The sequence below is a fragment of the Montipora foliosa genome, chromosome 3, assembly GCF_036669935.1.
Source record: "Montipora foliosa isolate CH-2021 chromosome 3, ASM3666993v2, whole genome shotgun sequence".
Lineage (NCBI taxonomy): Eukaryota > Metazoa > Cnidaria > Anthozoa > Scleractinia > Acroporidae > Montipora > Montipora foliosa.
In genome coordinates this window covers 52,992,965-53,013,892 of record NC_090871.1, presented here as the reverse complement: position 1 = coordinate 53,013,892, position 20,928 = coordinate 52,992,965, and the positions used below count along the sequence as shown (strand labels likewise).

The 20,928-nt window shown below is 37.9% G+C and overlaps 1 protein-coding gene across 1 annotated transcript in view; it reads right to left on the bottom strand.

The window, feature by feature from the left end:
• Nucleotides 1–20,928, bottom strand: part of LOC137997656 (uncharacterized) — a 48,791-nt gene that overhangs the window by 19,002 nt on the left and 8,861 nt on the right. Inside the window, exons 4-9 of the mRNA XM_068843760.1 lie at nt 20,052–20,309; nt 16,388–17,401; nt 12,884–13,514; nt 11,352–11,722; nt 4,878–5,662; nt 3,994–4,243 (exon numbers count right to left, since the gene is read on the bottom strand). Coding sequence (XP_068699861.1) covers nt 3,994–4,243; nt 4,878–5,662; nt 11,352–11,722; nt 12,884–13,514; nt 16,388–17,401; nt 20,052–20,309 — 3,309 coding nt within the window. The remainder of the gene's footprint in view (nt 1–3,993; nt 4,244–4,877; nt 5,663–11,351; nt 11,723–12,883; nt 13,515–16,387; nt 17,402–20,051; nt 20,310–20,928) is intronic.

Here is a 20,928-nt window from a genome sequence, read left to right as displayed (position 1 = left end):
CGGGAAAAGTGGTCATACCGTGGTTAATAACCGAGCAATGAAAGGGAATGGGTTCGATACCGGGTTGACGTCACAAATTAATTTGCATCGCTGTTTTCAAAGAACTACCTCAATGCAAATTAATTTGTGACGTCAACCCGGTATCGAACCCATTCTCCTTCATTGCTCGGTTATGGATCAAAGTATGATCACTTTTCACGTTTTTGAAAGCCAATAAAAAAGTCAAATTTCAATCAAAAGGTTCTATAAACAACACGATGTATTTGGACGATTTCGGAGAATAAAGAAAGTGGAAAAGTGTGTTGAGGTGATAGGCACTTTAACAAAAAGGATTAAATGTGTTAAAAAAAAAAATTTAGAAACTTGTAAAGCATTTGTGTACTCGTTTTGATTGGACTCAATGCCGCTAACAACAGTTTTAACTGTGAACAACTGTGCTACAATGTGGGTGCCCGGAAAGGAAGTTTGGTGTTTTCGTTCCACTCGATATCCGGTTATCCTTCGACCCAAAAAACATTGTTCGTAACAATTCTTATTTGTTTTCAACAAACAGTCATTGAATTTCGAATGCTTATTTTACACATTTTCCTTTGATCAACCTTCTTCCACACAAATTTTTAACGTCAACACTACGCAAATTTCGGCTGGCCGATACCAGCCTTCATCAGGTTTATTTGGAGATCTAGCGAATTTACATGTTATGAAGTAATTAAAGAAGATTTCAAATGATAATGTATCGTGATATAGCTACTGGATGAACAGACCAAAACTACAAAAGAACAAAATTCCCACCGAAACACTATTTACTGAATAAAGATATCGTTAAATTAGTCCGTCACGTTTGTCCGCCGTGACGTTATCCGTTATCGCGACGTAATGCTTGTTATCCGTGACGTAAATTGTCCGTGACGTTTGTTTCACTCTTGGGATAAACAAACGTGATGGATAATTTAACGATCTTGTTATTCAGTATATAGTGTTTCAACGGCATTTTATGCTTTTGTAATTTTGGTTTGTTTATCCAGTAGCTATATCACGTTACGTTATTATTTGAAATCTTCTTTAAGTATTTCATAACATGTGTAACATATTCTGTAAATTCGTTAGATCTCCAAATAAACCTGGATAATGGCCAGCCGAAATATCGTTAAAAAATACATATTCGAGTTGTTTGATCAGTCGTGCAGTAGTCTACTTGACTTTCACAAATATTTTTGCTCAAATTATTCACTCCACCTCAAGACACTATGTTTCTTCTCGTTTTATTTTCTCATTTCCCTATACGTAATTGAGTTGTTTTCCACACCTACTTTTCACAGAAGGTACTTCAAGTATGAAAAGAAAACAAACAGCGGTTACAAACATTTTCATTTTATACTTGACGTTTTGTATGCTGCAACATTCATCACCAGAAGTGACGGTTAAAACTGTTACACAAACATTTAAAACTTGAGCGAGGCAATGGTGACTAGTTACAAAGTATTATAACAAAATTGTAACTTCCGGTAGTTGATACTTCCGGAAGAAATTAATAAAGAAAAAGCTTCTCACTACCAATGTTTTCATTAAGAGAGGATTTTAAGTCCCTGATTAATAGCGATTTCTTCCGAAAGTATAATCTACTGGAAGTTACAATTTTGTTATAATACTCTCTAACTAGTCACCATTGCCTCGCTCAAGTTTTAACTTTTTGTGTAACAGTTTTAACCGTCACTTCTGATGATGTATGTTGCAGCATACGAAACGTCAAGTATAAAATGAAAATGTTTGTAACCGCTGTTTGTTTTCTTTTCCTGCTGAAATTGAAATGGCCAAAGAGCAAAAATATTTATGATGATACTTCAAGTATAATTCGAACTCGCCATCTCCTCATTCAGAGGCAATCGCGTTGACCACTGGACCACGAAAGACTACCTGACATAGAACTTAGAAACATAGAGACAACTGTTTGGGTGACGAATTTCTGTGTAATCGTTCGAGCCAATAACCCACGCTGACGCTACGACCCGATAACACATCTTACCAGCCTGATTACATATTTTTATTATTCTCCCGCTATTGTTATGAAACTTGAGTAAGAATTTGTAAATCCCACAGAAGAAAGTTTACTAATTTTAATTGGAATCCATGGCGTTCAATGTGGACTATGGACTAAAGAATTGAACTGGATATTCACTAAGGTACTGTAAAGAAAAAAAAAACCACTAAAATACTGTGAACTTCAAAGGAAATCGGCTAACAAAACCTTCCGACAAAGTGTAGGCAACCTGTCGCCCCTTGCTTTGTAAGAAGACTGTCACTAAACCATTGTTCAGCGCTTCCGTAAACAGTGTCGCATTTCTCTGTAAAGCTCGGCTGATTCCTCGATTGTGGCGGCACTAAGTTTTATTCGGCTCTTCTTGGATTCACGATAGTTAAGACTTCTTGCTTCCAAATATATTCCAAAGGACTTCCCACAACTACAAACGTTTTCGAGTCGGTGGAACTAAAACGATGCCTTTTTTCCCAGAATTTTCGGGGTCTGCTGTAAACAACATTATTGCCAAATCCTGTAGGAAGTGCAACTATATTGTCTTCTTTTAGACAAACCATTCTTCGGATGCATTCTGTCTAGTCTTCCATTAAAGATTTGTTTAAAAAAAATCTGAAGTCGAAGCAACAGCAGCTATAAACAGAGCCTAAATATCATTCAAATCCCTCTCGATGGCCATAATTTGATCAGTTTGCAATTCTGTACCCAATCGGAGCAAGGCTCCAATAACTCTATTGTTTTTCGGCCAATCAGAGTAAAGTCCAGATTCTGGACTACGGGCCGGCCGGCAGATGACTCGTTGAGAAATTTATCAGGCGTTCCTTTTCGCGCCCTCTCTAAAGAAAAGTATGCTTGATCGCAGGTTACATTACAAGCAAAATATCATGCTTGCTTCTACACAATATTCCTATTAAACGTTACCCGTTTAAGGAAACTAAAATCATGATTCTCCACTGGACAAGAGGATCTTCTTCTCATCCTGGAACACAACTTACGTTGCCAAACGATTGGCAATAATGTACACAGAACAATGCAAATGCCATCTGAAACTTGAGCTTTAACAGGCAACTGAAGACAACTTTGAACAACAGGATGCTTCTTTGACAACGCCAGAAGAATGATTGAAATCCCGGCATTATTCTTTGACAGCCACGGAAAAAGTATGGAAAGACAAACTGCAATTTGGATATTTTACTTTATTTTCTTAACAACTCATATACTGATTGCAATTCCCTTGTCAGTCAGGCAGTTACTCGACACGCCCTCCCCTCCCCTCGTATTCAGTGGTCTTTTTTCGTTTTGCTCACTCAGCACGGCACTTGCGTTTGTCAGGCCTTAAAGTGGTACTACGACCCAAAAAAATCTTGTTTTTCCTTTGGATTTCAAAACTACGTTAACTAAACACTAACTCACCCAAGTTTTAAGTTCTGATTTTAAAAAGAGACCTGTTTATTTTAGCTGGAATTTTCTTATTTATTGGTCCGCAATTACTAACTTTAAAATCTTGAGAGAGCTGGGTCGAGGAGAAAACGACGTCAAACACTCACTAGTTTAAGAATGCAATGCGTGTGTACGCGGCCTAATTAATATGCAGCACGGGAGTTTCGGGCTTTTGCATATATAATAAATTGCGTTTACACGCTGAAATTTTAAGCTAGTGAGTAAATGACGTCATTTTCTCTAGATCCAACCCTCTGAGGTCCAATCGGCCAGTTTTGAACGTGAGTAATGGCGGACCATGAAATCCAAAACTTACACTCAAAATAAACAGCCCTTGGATAAAACTCAAAGCTCAAAATTTTGCCAGTTAGGTGTGAAGCGAACACGTTTTCAAAATCTGAAGAAAAAAAGGAAATGATTTTTTGAAACTGCAAGCGCATAACAAAAAAAAAAAATTCGGTAGATTGTTTTGTTTCTCTTGGGCATACATTAGAAATGCCTAAATAACAAACTTTACTTACAGCTTCATCAAAAGGCGGAACAGTGATTAACTGCTTGAATAAATCGATCAACCACTGGGACTTCAACACTACAGTCCGCCCATGCTTCACAATTACACCAAGGTCATGATAGAAATTAAGCATCGCTGTTGTTTCGTCCCCGTCATTGATACGGCAAAATTGTTTAATGACCGGGAGAAGCTGATCAAGGTCCATGTGGTACATGGACTTGGCCACAAGAGCTTCCACAACTTTTTCAAAATGGAACCACCTGCGAATAACAAAGAGATGCAAGGATGACGTAAGGAAGTTAAATTATTGAAAGGTGTTTTTTGTTTTGAACTGTCAATAATGGTCCGCTTTGTCTCCGATAGTACTCGCGCTTGTCCGTTGGGGGAACGAAAAGACAAGAGGCCGACGAAGTCGAAGGCAACCTAAAGGCTCCTTTTTCTTTAGCTTCCACCCTATTTTACGGCAGGGTTAAGGCACCACTCCAACCCGTCGCACGCACAACTTGTCCCCAGAAATACTGGTACTCATTTTACCCATCATGGATGGAAAACTAAGTGAACGTTGGACCGCACGAGCTGGGATTCGAACCCGAAGCACTGAGATGAAATCCGGGAGAAACAACTCTTTTAAGATCTTTTAAGCTCGGTCAGTTCTGAATGCGAGAAGTAGTGGTTGCAAAAAAAAAAAGAAAAAAAAAAAATGGCCACATGGTAAAAAGTCTGACTGGAAATTACACTCAACCTTAAAACTGTCTCGGCGAATGATAGAAACACTTTCGAAATCTGAAGAAAAAAGAGAGTGACTTTTTAATGCCAATAGAGCTTTTTATCCCCTGTTCTGAGACAAGCAAAAATCAAGGAAGAACCTTAAAGATTGACGGCCACCTTAGTTACCTAAGCGGCACCTCTTCACCCATGTATGGCTCATTTTTTAACACTTCCATGATTCTCTGCCGCAACTTTTGGACGCCTTCATCGTTCTCAGCTTTGTTATTAACAGCAAAGAATGGCGCTGTGACATGCCCCCCATAATCCTGGTCTGAAATTATCTTCTTGATGCACTTTTCTGTGGTCTTCACGTCCTCAAAAGGCTGATCGGCATGTGTTCCTACAATAATCACTGGAGGTCGGAGATACGGCAACTTCTTTTTTACATTCTCGAGGCTTTTGTGCGCATCATCAGCAACGGATCGAATACTGTGCACCGAAACCAACCATGACAACAAATTATCTAAATTGCTTTCATTGCTAAAATTCTCCAACAAAATCTCATTAATTCCCATTCTGCAACAGGGCTTTGTTTCCGTCAACAAGTTTTTATTGAGATTATACACCAAGACGTAAACTGCTCGCTGAGATAGAAACACGGAATGTGCAGCATAATAAAGACGTTGGCCGGCAAAATCCCACAGACTTAAAATCACTTCTTTTGTTTTGACGTCATCTTCCAGTCGGAGATCTTGCAAGTAACTCACAACTAGGTCAGCGACATTATTTGGCAAGGTCGCAGTATCGATATTTAACTCTAATTCGTAGCTTTTTACTGGCCCTTCATCCTTGGATTTTCCCACCTCCTCAACAACATCGCTCTTCTGGTCCATATAGGCTGATGATTCAGCCTCATTTGATGGCGGCTCCAGGTTTTCTTGGTCTTCAACTTCCTCTTCAAGGCTGCTTTTCTAGAAAGAAAAGTGGTGATTTTTGTGAAAGAGGCTGCTGGTCAGACAAAGTAACTGTCATCACCTTGAAAACTACTTCCTCTCGCAGTAAGAAAAATCATTTTTAAGGCAATATTCTAAGTATGCAGCTTTTGAGAGCTTCAGTATCCATACTAACTTTCTGTTCTCGCCCCACTGGTATATGTAATGTACCATGCTTCAAAAACAAGCGCAGTAAAGAAACAAAGTGTACCAGTTGCTAATTCATGTACTGCGGTATATGCTGTTCAATTGCAGTCAAATCCGGGAATATTTTATAGGACCTGACATCAAAAGATTTAAATCTATCACACTGCATTCGGTTTTCACTGGCGAAAAATGTCTGCGCATGAGTCGCGCAAAATGGCACGTGATACGTTTCCTGGACTATCATTGGCTTGCATGAAAAAAGCACTCCCGAGAAGAACAGGAAAATGGCTGCCGTTTGAGAATCGGTAGCTTGTTGGTTTCCGTTCTTTTTAGAGCGATCAAGGCTAGTTTTAACGCCAGTTTCAAGTGGAATGTATTCTTAGAGAACGTTTATGTTTTGTAACACGTTTGCAACTCCAATCCAACTAGTATCCTCGGAAAATTTGCTCCTGGAAAAAATTATTTCGTGGGATAAGAGCTGCGAAACAGGTGAGTTTTTTACGCAATTTTTAATGTGGAAAGTTTGTTGCCACCGGGTACAAAAAGTTACTGTAATGTGCAGAAAGGAGGATTCCAAAGGTTTCCGTTCATGTGTGAATTGGCTTGTACCAGGTGGCCTGGAAATGGCAATATTGTTCAACGTGAAAGTTATTTTTTTTCTGCGTTACTCCTTACGCTCGGCACCTCTACATGAATGATCAATGATTCGATCAGATGTGAATTTGATTTTGAATGTGATTGTGTCATTGAGAACGTAACCCTAGTATCAAATATTTTAAATAGCTGCTTTTAAGGTCATTTATATTCCATTTTCTGGTGAATGTCTTAGTTATTATACTTTTTAGCAGTCACAACTCAACGATCCTTGCGTTCAAGTAGTTACCAAGTTATGGATTTGCAATTAATTTGAGTTTAAAATCAAAATCAAAATCCATGTTAGTTAAAATAATGTTTGGAAAAACAGAAGTGTAGGTACAGATGTATATAGATATCTGTAGATTCAGGTTCGTGACTGTTTTTCAAATCTTTTTTTTTTAGACTGTTGTTTTCTGGAAGCATTAATGATGTAATTTTGGTTTTAGGCGACTGTCATGTGTTGTTGGACCAAAGAATCTGTTTTGAGTCAAGTATGGTTGACAGTGGATAGTTGTTTCTGAAAAGGCTGAAAGGAAGCTCTATTGCCTTGGACTTTTTTGGTTACACCCCACATGTTTGTTCTTTTCTAAGATCATGGCAAAATTTATTAACATATTATGTGATTTGAAGCTGCAGCTAGAAACAATTTCCCATGCATAAGGTCTCATTGGATTTGATAGCAGTAAAATAAGTTTGGTAAAAAATATGTTTAGAGTTTTTATCATAACTTTTCATCTTGGTCCCGCTGGACTTCAAACATGCTCTACCACTTTGCACAAGGAGCTTGTCAATCAACTGTTACCTTTTGGTGTATTTGCAATATGATCTTTGGATAGCAATCGATTTATTTTTCTTATCCCATATGTGTAGATATCCTATGTCTGTAACATAGTTTTAAGCTTTTATTTCCTGTAGTGTATCTTTATTATAGTTAGCACATGACCCCACAAACATGTATTATATCTTTAATATTGATTGTGTATGAATAAAGGATATTGTTGTCTTGTCTTGTAGATAAGGCAAAACAGCCTCAGTTGTATTTGCATTATTATTTCTGAGTGTTACTTTTAAAGGGCAAACCATTATAGTTCGCAGGAGTCCAGGAAAAGTATTCCAAATATTCATTGATTTGAAGTTCCTGAAGCAGGTAAATCTTGAAGAGTTTAAGTAACGATATTTGGAATATACAGCATTTCTATTTGGGAATGTTTAAGTCCACAGAATTTATTTTCTTTACGTTGAGAAGTACTGTAAGAGCTGTCAGGTAACTCAGATGGAAATTTGACAGACCTTAGCTGTAATTTAAATTATTAGTACAGTTTTGGTCGTTAGTGGAACACAATATTTTATTGGGACATTTTTTAGTGAGTGATTAACCCACTGACTCCTGGGGATTCCCCATTGACAAGTAAAATCGTCTGGTGTCAGACAGAGTAAAATGCTAAGTATGGCCGATTTAGGAGTGAAAGGCTTAAAGTGCTATTATTAGTTTGACTTTCTTTTTCTTCATTTGAACCAAAACAAGTGATTAATCATCACCTCCACCATGCTTTGCTTTGCGTTGCTTTGGCTTTTAGAACAAAGTATCAAAGTTGAAGCTGGTGGCTCGAGGAGTACACTATTAAGACTATAATGGTATTTGAGTATTATTGAATGGTATTTGAGTATCATTAAAGTCATTAAATCAATGGGAATCCAAACATGAGGATGCAGTTTGCTCAGGAGGATTTTTCCCTATAAAAATGGCTGGCCACTTATTGGAATTTTTTTTAAAAACAACCCTTAAAGGTAACAGAACGTTGTTTTGTGGACGTAGGCTAAAGACATCTGACCCCTTAGAGGAACCAGTTCTAAAGTGACAAATGACTAGCAAATAACTTTTACTTATGAATTATTCATAAGTAAAAGTTATTTGCTCGTGTACCAAATTGTCTTACAGTTCCAGTCATTTTTCAGATTGATAGCCTTAAATGTACTGCAGCAACTCCGCCGGCTGTTTGGTCTCAGCATCATAAGCAGTACAAATCCACAATTTTTTCTCCAAAAAGGAACAAAAAGAAACCTGTCATTCTCGTAAGGGAGTTCCCCTTGGGGCAGTTTGTTTACTTTACCACCATTGTTTAATACTATCCAGGGACTAAATCAAGAATGGAAATAGATTACAGTTTGAAAAAAGATGCCACTTTTTTTTACTTCTTACACTCACTGCATTCAACTTTAATTTATTCACCCTTGGAAATGGTAGGAATGATTAGTATTCTTTAAAGCAATTGCTAAAAATTCATTGCACCTAATGTTGAAATATTTTTTACATATGGAAAGGTAACAGGAATCGTCTCCAGAAACTGCAACATGGGATGACGCCCCTTTCAAATGTAGCTTTGTATGCTTTTGCTCAATGACTTTGAACAATTATTACAGAAATATGAAGTTATGGAGTTTGTTAAAAGTTAAACCTAACGGAAGGGGATTAAAATTATTGAAACCACTGTGTTGCAACAAGAGTCCACAAAGAGAGGTTAAATAATTTATTGCACTGGAAGTATTTAGTAGGCCAGCATGAAATTTGTTTTGGATTATAGCACTGAATCAATCACCTTCAACAAGTTTTCCAAACTTTGAAGATACCTAATTTTATATCCTCCTGCTGTTTTATTGCTGGAAGATAAAACCAATTCTTGATTAGTTATTTTTGTTGTCACATTAACCCACTACAATGTGATGAAAGCGCATTATTAGCTGTAGCAATATTTTGTTACAGTAAAATCCCCCCTGCTAGTGAGCTGGATTTCTGAATCAATTTTTCAACTTGGAATACCGGTATTGTTGTTTTGGCTATTCAGAGTTAACCTAATCTATGTTTATTTCTATAATTTGGAGGGAAGCAAACGATTGGCATTTTGCTTGAAACGACTATAGCAATATATAATTGCAACTAAAAGGTTTCCTTCTAGTGTACCCAATATGAGGTGCTTATATGACATGTTATGTATGATATTGGTTATTATTGCTGCTAAATTCACTTTAAAATTTATCTTTGAACGACTGAAATACATTTCTAAATTTTCAGGGACGTCATGCATTTCTTTTTTTTCCTCCGTCTTAATAAATTTGCCTCCATGGACCACTTGAATGGCCATTTTACCAACTTAATTTTGAAAAAAAATGCAAAAATCTTAACATTTTCGGCTAGATGCGGGGCCCCGCGGAAACAGTGTGCAAATATTTAGTCGAAAGAGGAACCATTTGGAAATTTAGTGGTATGTTTTTTGCTCCACTTTTTAAAAGATAAACGCATGAATTGAAATCAAGATGGTATTCCATTAGCCGGTAAGCTCCACAAACAAATTTCCACTCAAACACTGTCACAGCAACCTAGACTCGCGTTGACCTTGAAATTGTTAAAGAAATTTCCCTCGTAGCACTGTTGGCTAAAATGACGGTGGCCCACAACTAAAAAGAGAATCTCGTTGGCATAAAACGCACTATGCAGTCAAAATATTCGTCCGTTTTACTGGCCTGAAAAAGATTTTTGTTTTTTATCGACGGAGATCGGATAAACACCCGATGGCAGCCATGTTTGCTTTGAGCTATTGAAGTCACATGACAAGGCCTCGACCAATCAGACATTTTTCGCCAGTGAACATTCGGTTACTGGTTTAAATCTGGAGCAGGCGTATACAAGTCCAGTCCTGTAAGCAATGTACCACCCGGCCCTTGCAATATCGGCTAAAAGGAAGAGAATTATAATAAATGTCTTCTCTAATGCCATGGCAATGATAGTACTGATCTGTGAAAACTCGTTTTTGCCCAGAAGTTGCAAACATCTCTCGGCGCACATGTCCCCATCACGCCGCTGACGTTTATTAATATTATTATTAATTTCGGATTACTGAAGTGCGTTCGACAGTCGCTTTAAAAGCAAAGGAGAAGGGTAGGGAAAGAACCCTCCCCCCCCCATTTTTTTTTTTTTTTTTTTGTATTTTTTGGCAAAAGTAGATCATTACCTTTCTGCGAGGCAAGTTTTAAAAAAATCTGTACGTGGGAACATTTTGGGCGCGAACGTCCTTAAGAGGGTAAGCTGTGGTCAAAATAACTACGCATCAAAACGTTACAAAGTAAATAGCCCCCAGAGAGGACATGTGGTTAATAGTAAAATACTAAACGCAGAAAGATTGAAGAAGTAAAAGGAATCGAGTAACGTTGTCACAGGAGCGACTTCAGAATGCCCCGCCACTATAGTCTTCTTTTAGCGGCATCGTTTGAAGAACGAGAGGTATCTATTTGTATGGAAATTAGTGGCCGGGCATTCTAGAGTTAAGCGGACGTGGAGTATCACAAAAGCGATCAAAATCAGAATTTTGTTCTAATTGTTTGACAGATTATTACTAAGAAATATCCCTTGCCAAAAAGCAGCGTGTTGGCTCCATACAAACAATTAGCGCATATGACGTATCAATGCAAGTATGACATCATTCAAGAAAGCAGACCAGGGGCGTAGCCAGGATTTTTCAAAGGGGGGGGGGGGGGGGGTTGTCACACTGTGTTAAACAGAGGGTACTCACCAAATTGTGGCGTTTTCGCCACCTGAATTTTGTAGGTTGCTTGCTTAAAAAAAAGGTTTACGAAAGGGGGGTCACGGGCACCCCAAATACCCACTTACTACGCCCTTGCAGACGAACAAAAAATGAACCCTAATTATGCACAGGATACCCAAGATAAGATAATGCGTCTCCTCATGTCGAACGCAATTATTATTATTATTATTATTATTATTATTATTATTATTATTTAATTATTATTATTATTATTACATCACCGCTACGCAATCTTGTGCGCAATAAACTTCCGCAAGGTCTCACTCAATTAGGCAATTATATCATACCTGGATCTGGTCTAATTGTGACATAGTCGCATTTTTCTTGTCTGCTTCAGTTTGGATCAAATCTTTAGCAATTAGTTTTGCTATTTCATCCCCAAATTCAGATTCCTCGAGTTTCTTTCGTTCACTTGGAGTCCAGTTCATGACTTGATCCACCTCAACTTCACATGCTTCAACTCCAACAGTACTCTCTTCGCTAGGGTCAAAAGGTAAACTGAGCAGAGATTTCTTCAGGCTTGTTTTGCCTGCACGGGCCTGTCCAAGAATTATGATGCGCCCACGATAAACTTTGACCTTTTCAGTTTGCATGGCCTTCTGAAAAGCATACACAGCCTCTGAGCCCCGGGCAAGAATTTCGAGTGGTACAGATGAACCTGTAAAAGAACAAAAAACTGAAATTATGTGTATTAATCGATGATGACTTGGGCATACTCCAAAAAAAATCCAAATACGTTCCACAGGGGTAGGACCTACAGTAAAATGACTACCATGTTCCACTAATAAACTTTATGGGAAACTCATTCAATCAATACTTGTTTACTAATCAACCAAAAAATCTGCAATTGAAAACAAAGATACAAACTGAAAGCTAATATTGCCAAGATTATTAAGTGTTTGTGAGTCTGTATCACCATCTCAGGGATATACTCTGTGTTTGAAAATAAAACAAAATAAAAATCACCTAGCCCTCCGTACCTTTGTTGTGAAAGGGATAAAATCCCCTGGACTATAGTTTGTCTTAAAGAAACAATTTACAAATTCTAGGAGGAGGAGGAAGAAATTATAATAAAACACCAAAAATACTGATTTCTTAATATTGTACAAATACGTACGAAATGATGTATGAAATGAATCATATACTGAACTGACGATATGAAATCAAGTAAAGCTATGATCCTCACAGTTATGCACTCAATTTTAGCAATTAAGCAGTCCTGAAAATTTCAGGACTTCAATGGGGTTTGAACCCGTGACCTCGTGATACCGGTGCGACGCTCTAACCAACTGAGCTATAAAGCCACTGACGTTGGGAGCTTTACTTGATTTCATATCCGCAATTCCGTATATGATTTATTTCATATATCATTTCGTTCATTGATTCATTCCTCACGGGAAAATTACATTCCACAAATGACCAGCTCCCAGATGTCATGCCAGTAGTGGCCCTTTGGCTCACACGTTCACAGGTTCACACGTTGAATTATTTTGTAATGTCCTGTCTCGTTTTGAGGTCTTTTACTTTTTAAAGCTTTGGGAATAAATACAACCCCCCCCTCCCCCCCCCCCTTACAATGTTGGTACACAAACAATGTGCTATATTGCTCAAAAGCAACATGGTAAGGTAGGAGGGGGTGCTTATGAAGTTTTTGTTTTCTATTGTAAAAAAGGGGTTGGTGTCCCAAACATTTTGACGAAGATTATAGGCAACCACACAAAGGTTCATTCGATACCCTTGTGTCAACGTTCTTGTTTACACTGAATGAACTACAGGGAAGAATGTTAATTGTTCGCCGCTTTCAGAGTAAAAAACCTACTTTTTAGCGTGACAGTATCATCCTTCCTTGCACTTTTCAATCCTTCCTCTTTTTGTACCTCAAGCGTTTCTTTTGCCTTAACAATGTCTACATCACCTCTGTTATTCACAGTTGATTTCTGAGTAGTATACTCTTGTTTTTTTGGTCTATCCTCCGAATTGTTTGCCAACGTTGCAGCGATCTGCGCTGCAAACTGTGCCCGTACATTAGCCTCGGCTTGTTGTTGTGACGTCAAAAGAGGAGTACTTGAACTACTTCTCTCTCCTGAAAAGTCCAGTGTAATATTTGGAGTCCCGAGTGCAGTGCTCATCGAACTACTTGCAGGTTGTCGTTTAAGAATTTCCTGTACCACATCCTTATTGCTATTTGGATCTTTGATTTGGATTATTTTTCTTTCTCGAGTTCTAGGCTCAAACTGTGGTTGGAACTGTTGCATTCCTTGCAAGGGGTTTGCTGGGGCTCTGACAACATATACAGGTGGTGAAGGCTGTCCAATTGGATAACCTGGGGATTGTTGATATACAAAGGGTCCATGAGGCTGTGAGGGACCAGACACTGGAGGAAACTGCCCCTGCATTGCTTGGGGTGGTCGGTAATGGGGTGGACCACCCATGGGAAGTTGAAAATCAACCTAAAGAAAAATGAAAAAGGAAAAAGTAATGATCATTCAAAAACTCCATCATTCATGAGCATAATAGCCTATCAAAACACAGATAAAACGTCATGTGCATCAGCTTTATCTCCTGATAAAAAACTCCTCGTTAGTATTCCTTATGTAAAGAATACTAATAAGGCATGGCTTGTCCTTCTTGTATGCTAATCACAGCACATGTTACATGTATATCGGGGCTAAATACACTTGCTACGCCTCATGTTTTTCAACCTGATAAAAATACTGCTGCTCGTTTTTTAAACATTACTTCAATACCTTCAGGGAAAAACAGGATATAGTGACCCAACATCACACCAAAAATTAAGGCAACAGGATAAAAAAACCGGCCAAAACAGTTTCCCTCAAAATTTCCCCCCACATTTTCTCAATCAACCACGCCATATTAGTACAAAAATCCCAAAATTAATTAAAGCACCAGCTGGACAACAGTTAGGGCTAAACGTTATTATTTACCTTTAAGTAAACCCGGTTTAGGGTCCTAAAATTGGTGATTTGGACACATTCTCTAGCACTGTGCAAGCACTAAAATTCCTGGTCCCCAGATTGCTGCTGACTACAATGCATCATTGGTTTGTCAACACTCAACAGCGAATCCATTATCGAGAACATGCCCAACAAAAAAAAAAAAACAGAGCACACAAGAATGTGATACAATTTTTGTCACACACTGTTTAGACCTACAATACAATCATAGACAAAAGTAGTTGGGAAGGTTATGTAAATGAACCACACCAGAGCTGTATTTCAACCCGCTTCTGTTAAACCTCAAAAGAAATAGTTTTACTTTCTCTTACATAGCCCCCTCCCCCCTATTCAATGTTGGAAGGTAACTCAACAATTTCCCACTGAAACCATTCAGTTTTGCACAACATTGAAGAAGGGGGGAGGGGAGACAAGCAATGAATACTTCAAAAGTGCTAACCTTCCCAACAGTTTTGTCTAGGATTGTAGCTGACAAGCATTACAAAGATCTGTTGCAAAAAGATCAACATGTCACATTGTGTTGCCATCCATTGTAACATGCAGTCTAAGAACAAACGCACATGATGATGTTCACAATTTCATTTCCATGAGTACCACTCATGGGTGAAATGAGCAAAAAGTGAGTGGCTGCCGTTTGAAGACAATCACATATTAATTAACTATTTAACCGCTGGGAGTGGGGGTTAACAGATTTTACACTGTTAAACCGAGGGAGTCGTATCCTAGAGCACCTGAGGAGTCCGTGGGTTAAGCAGTCTAAAAAACCCCAAAATGTCCCCTTCATAAATCCACTGACCTCTGGGAGTGAGACTTACATGTAAAAGATTTTACTCTGTCTAATGCCAGACAATTTAATTTGTCAACTGGGGGCGTCCTAGGGCATTTGAGGTGTCAATGGTTTAACTCTCGACTAGGAAACTAACAATACTGGCTGTAACATCAGAGGGAAGTCAAAGATAACACGTTTAGTACAATGATACCTCAATACATCCTCGTTAGAGCGATACAGTAAGTGGGTAGCACATAAAAAATGGCCAATTGACCTTGAACTAGACGTTTCATTGGTAGAGAATGGTTTTAAAGTAACACAGCCCTCATTAAACACTGCCACAAATTGGGATGCTGGACGTCATGCATTTGATGATGCCTCTCACCCCCTAGCCCAGCGTTTCTGTAGTGCAGTTTTCACAATTGCCCTAATTTTAACCCAAAAAACATCCACTATGTTCTTCAATTCCATTTTCTAACTCTTCTCCCTCTGTTGAATCGGACTATTTTCGTTAGTTTCGTACTCCGGCTCTAAATTTTCAGAAAATTACAAAAAATTACTAATGGGGAAAAAATTACTTACAGAAAATTTCTCTGAGGACGTTATGTTAATGAATGGTTTGACCACATGGTGACGTAAGAAATTAATTTTTCCACTGAACATTGCACAAATAAACATGGCAGCATTTTGAAAATTACATTTGAACTCTAAATGTGAAAACAACCAGTAAAAATATCAACGTTTAAACTTTGAAAGATGACAAGAAGATCATAATGATATAGTATAATTTAGGACCAAAACTCTTTTTCAGCCAAGATTCCATTTACATACATGTGGGTGACAGGAATTCGCTCTTAATGCAATTTTCATGTGCATTTACATTTACTGCTATAAAATTCATTCACCTAAACATTAGCCATAGAAATCAGGAGACACTTTATGGCAGCCTGGCTTACTAATATATTTTTTTGGGGGGGGTGGGGGGGGGGGGGTTACTAAAAAAAAAAAAATAAAAAATAAAAAAGGCTTACAGGGATAAATGTACACATACCATACAATTCAGTGAATTTTTTAGCCCTTTAAACACTGCAACTCAAAAATCCCCACTTGAAAATTCAAGATGACACAATGTCAATATTTTAGTGATGGAAAGCACCTCCCAGGAAGCAAAAATTAAGAAACAAAGACTGGAAAATAATTTGTATAATCATATGATCAATAATATGCATGCAAAATTTCAGCAAGTTGATTGACTGAGAGCACATTAATTAATCCCACACAGACTGTGCAGAAAAGTGAAATTAGTGCATATACAATGTAGTTGAAACTACTCATGTAGTGCAATAAAGGTGAAAATCTTGCATGTACCATTATTAATAAGTAATAGCATGGTTTTTCTCGTACAATTTTGGAATAAATAAGCACTTGTAAATTTTTCAAATACTACAAAATAATTGCACTTGCATTTTGTTAATCTTTGAAAAAAATCTACTCATGCTTATTTATTCCAAATTGCACTCGAAATCATGTGACTGCCTATACAAATACCACAGGAATGCTTATTTTCCCTCTTACTTACATTCTTTCTTGCACCTTTCAATGCTTCCTCTTTTTGTACCTCAAGTGTTTCTTTTGCCTTAACAATGTCTACATCACCTCTGTTATTCACAGTTGATTTCTGAGTAGTATACTCTTGTTTTTCCTCTGAATTGTTTGCCAACGTTGCAGTTTGAGATTCTTTATAGAGGTCCTCCTTAGTAAAAATCTCCACTCTGCAGCTGACATTAGAAATCTTTCCATTTGCTACTGTGGTAGCATCAACAGAGCTAACCAAAGATTTTGATCCCAATAAACTTTCACCTGAACTTCCTTCACATACCTTGGAAGCTTTTACAGCTTCTTTGGGTTGTGATTTCACAGGGACTGTCCCTTCTTTCATCTGTGTTTCCTGAACCTTTTCCACAACATTACTAACAGTATCATTCTTTCTTGCACCTTTCAATGCTTCCTCTTTTTGTACCTCAAGCGTTTCTTTTGCCTTAACAATGTCTACATCACCTCTGTTATTCACAGTTGATTTCTGAGTAGTATACTCTTGTTTTTTTGGTCTATCCTCCGAATTGTTTGCCAACGTTGCAGCGATCTTCCCTGCAAACTGTGCCCGTACATTAGCCTCGGCTTGTTGTTGTGACGTCAAAAGAGGAGTACTTGAACTACTTCTCTCTCCTGAAAGGTCCAGTGTAATATTTGGAGTCCCGAGTGCAGTGCTCATCGAACTACTTGCAGGTTGTCGTTTAAGAATTTCCTGTACCACATCCTTATTGCTATTTGGATCTTTGATTTGGATTATTTTTCTTTCTCGAGTTCTAGGCTCAAACTGTGGTTGGAACTGTTGCATTCCTTGCAAGGGGTTTGCTGGGGCTCTGACAACATATACAGGTGGTGAAGGCTGTCCAATTGGATAACCTGGGGATTGTTGATATACAAAGGGTCCATGAGGCTGTGAGGGACCAGACACTGGAGGAAACTGCCCCTGCATTGCTTGGGGTGGTCGGTAATGGGGTGGACCACCCATGGGAAGTTGAAAATCAACCTAAAAGCAAGAGGACATTGTTATTCTTAGCCAAGGAAGTGAAAAATGATCAATAATTCATGAGCCTAATAGCCTATCAAAACAACAATGAAAAGTCATGTGCATCAGCTTTATATCGTGATAAAACACTTCTCGTTAGTATTCTTTACATAAAGAACACTAATTAACAATTAGACCCGTGGCCCTTAAGGGCGAAGGGTCTAATTGTTTTAGTATCACCCAACGTCAGTTGGACAGAAAAGGCAATAATAAAGTTAGCGAATGCAAGTTGAAGAAATATTTATTTGGCCGGAATAAAACGAAAGAAAACATCACGCTTTTCGCTACTCGAGGACTATTACCAATAGTCATCTAGTAGCGTAGCCATTATAAAAATGCAGGATTTGCATTAGTCCACTAGTTGGGTGATACTAATTAACAATTAGACCAGTGTAGCCCTTGAGGGAGAAGGGTCTAATTGTTTTAGTATCACCCAACTAGTCGCACAGAAAGGGTCAATAATGAAGTTAGAAAATGCAAGTTGAAGAAATATTTATTTGGGAATAAAACGAAAGAAAGCGTCATGCTTTTCGCTACTTGAGGACTATTACTAATAGTACTCTAGTAGTGTAGCCAATTAATTAAAGTGCAGGATTTGCATTAGTCCACTAGTTAGGTGATACTAATAAGGCATTGCTTGTTTTTCTTGAATGCTAATCACAGCAAATGTTTTATTGGTGCTCAAAACACTTGCTACGTCTCATGTTTTTAAACCGATAAAAACATGCACTGCTTGTTTTTTAAACATTGCTTGAATGGCTTCAGGCAAAAACAGGAAAAGTGACCCAACACACAAAATCCACACAGTAAAATTAAAATTAAGATTAAAATTAAGGCAACGGGATAAAAAGATATCAAAACAGTTTCCCTCAACCTTTTCCCCACATTTTGTCAATAAACCTCGCGATAAGAGGGCTATAAGTGATTGTGTACCTAAAATTGGTGATTTGGACACATTCTCTAGCACTGTGCCTTAAGAGTCGAAGTATTTTAACATTTCCCGGTCGCCACCATTTTTCACAATCGGGAAGTTTGCCGGGAGGTTGCTGCTGACACCAATGCAACACTCAACAGAGTACCCAAAGATAAATTTAACAAAAAAAAAAAGAGTACACAAAGATGGGATACGATTTTTGTCAGACACTGTTTAGATCTATCTCTAGCTGATAAGCGTTACAAAGACCTGTTGACAGAAGGTCAACGTGTCATTTGAGGTGTCAATGGTTTAACTCTCGACTGAAGGAAACTAACAATACTAGCTGTAACATCAGAGGGAAGTCAAAGATAACAAGTTTAGTACAACGATACCTCAATACATCCTCGTTTGAGAGATACAATACGTGGGTAGCACACAAAAAATGGCCAATTCCTTGAACTACATGTAGACGTTTCATTGGTAGAGAGTGGTTTTAAAGTAACACAGCCCTCATTAAACACTGCCACAAATTGGGATGCTGGACGATGCATTTGATGATGCCTCTCACCCCCTAGCCCAGTGTTTCTGTAGTGCAATTTTCACATTTGCACTAATTTAAACCCCACAAACATCCACTACGTTTTTCAATTCCATTTTCTAACTCTTCTCCCTCCGTTGAATCAGACTATTTTGGTTAGTTTCGTACTACAGCTCTAAACTTTCAGAAAATTACAAAAAATTACTAATGGGGAAAAAAATTACTTACAGAAAATTACAGGGATTACAGAAAACTTCTCAGAGGACGTCGTGTTAATGAATGGTTTGACCACACAGTGACGTAAGAAATTAATTTTTCCACTAAACATTGCACAAATAAACATGGCGGCATTTTGAAAATTACTTTCGAACCCTCAGTGTGAAAACAACCAGTAAAAATATTAACGTTTATGCTTTGAAAGATGACAAGAAGATCATAAAGTATAATTTAGGACCAAAACTCTTTTTCAGCCAAGATTCCCTTTAGAACATGTAGGTGACGGTAATTTGCTCTTAATGGAATTTTCAGGACATTATTATGCATTTACATTTCTGCTATAAAATTCATTCACCTACATTAGCATGCAGAGAAATCACGAGACACTTTATGGCAGCCTGGCTTACTCAATTCTTAGTATTATTATTACTTTTTAAAGGCTTAAAAGGATAAATGTACCATACAATTCAGTGAATTTTTTTGCCCTTTAAACACTGCAACACAAGAATCCCCATTTGACAATTCAAGATGACATGATGTCAATATTTTAGTGATGGAAAGCACCTCCCAGGAAGCAAAAATTAAGAAACTAAGACTGGAAAATAATTTAGCACGTTGATTGCTGAGAGCACATCAAATCCCAAACAGAGCGCAGAAAAGTGAAATTAGTGCAAATACAATGTAGTTGAAACTACACATGTAGTGCAATAAAGGTGAAAATTTTGCATGTACTATTATCAATAAGTAATAGCATGGGTTTTCTCGTACAATGTGGCATAAAATAAAGCACTTGTAATTTTTTTTCAAAGACTACAAATTGCACTCGCATTTTGTTCATCTTTGAAAAAAAATTACTCATGCTTATTTATTCCAAATCGCACTCAAAATCATGTGATCACCTATACAAATAGCACAGCAATGCTTATTTCACTCTTACTTACATTCTGTGGAATAAATGGACCAGGTTGCCCAGGGGCTAAAAACTGTGCTGCCCGAGGATGTCCTATCATTTGTACCACAGGAGCCCCAGGAGGAGAGGAGTAGACTGGCTGATTACTGGGAGGTGGTGGTCTGGGAATTCGCATGGAACGTTGATAAAATTGTTGATTTGGAAGGCGTGGCTGTCCTTGTGAATGTAGTCCTTGCATTTGGCCAGGCATTGCCTGCATCATTAGATTCTGTGGCAACGGTCCTGCAATCTAAATGTTCATGCAAGCATTGTCCTGTGCATCATATATTCATTTGTGGGTTTGGCAATGAATGAAACCAACAAAAACAGAACTGACACCCTTAGTAAGATTTTTGTTTTTCTGTTGTTTTGGTTAAATCTTGGACCCAATACAGAGGTTTGTGAGTCAGGTGTACATGTACAGTTCCTATAGCTCTATTTTCAGGACTTTTCTCTTCCTTACAAAGTAAGCAATACTTTCTCTGCAGTTTTTTTATTACCCTTACTACTTATTGGTCCTTCTAGGATTGAACTCATAACTTCCCACATGGTGATACAATCGAACAACGTAAAACAATGGATAATAACCTTGACATAAGCAACTAAATTCTCCGTTACAAACGACTGATCACAATTTATACTTGTAAAGACAATCATTGATGAAGCATCAACACACCTGCAATGTACCATTTCTTCAATTCCTTCCTTGTAAAAAACCTATTAATTGAGTTATCAAGACAAAAACTGCACTACACAGCTCCAAAGACTTAAAGAAATCCATAGCAATTTACATGTACCTTTTTTCAATACTTTATGAAAACCGCAGGTACAAAACGCAGGTCACACGTCACAGGTCACAGGTCACAGGG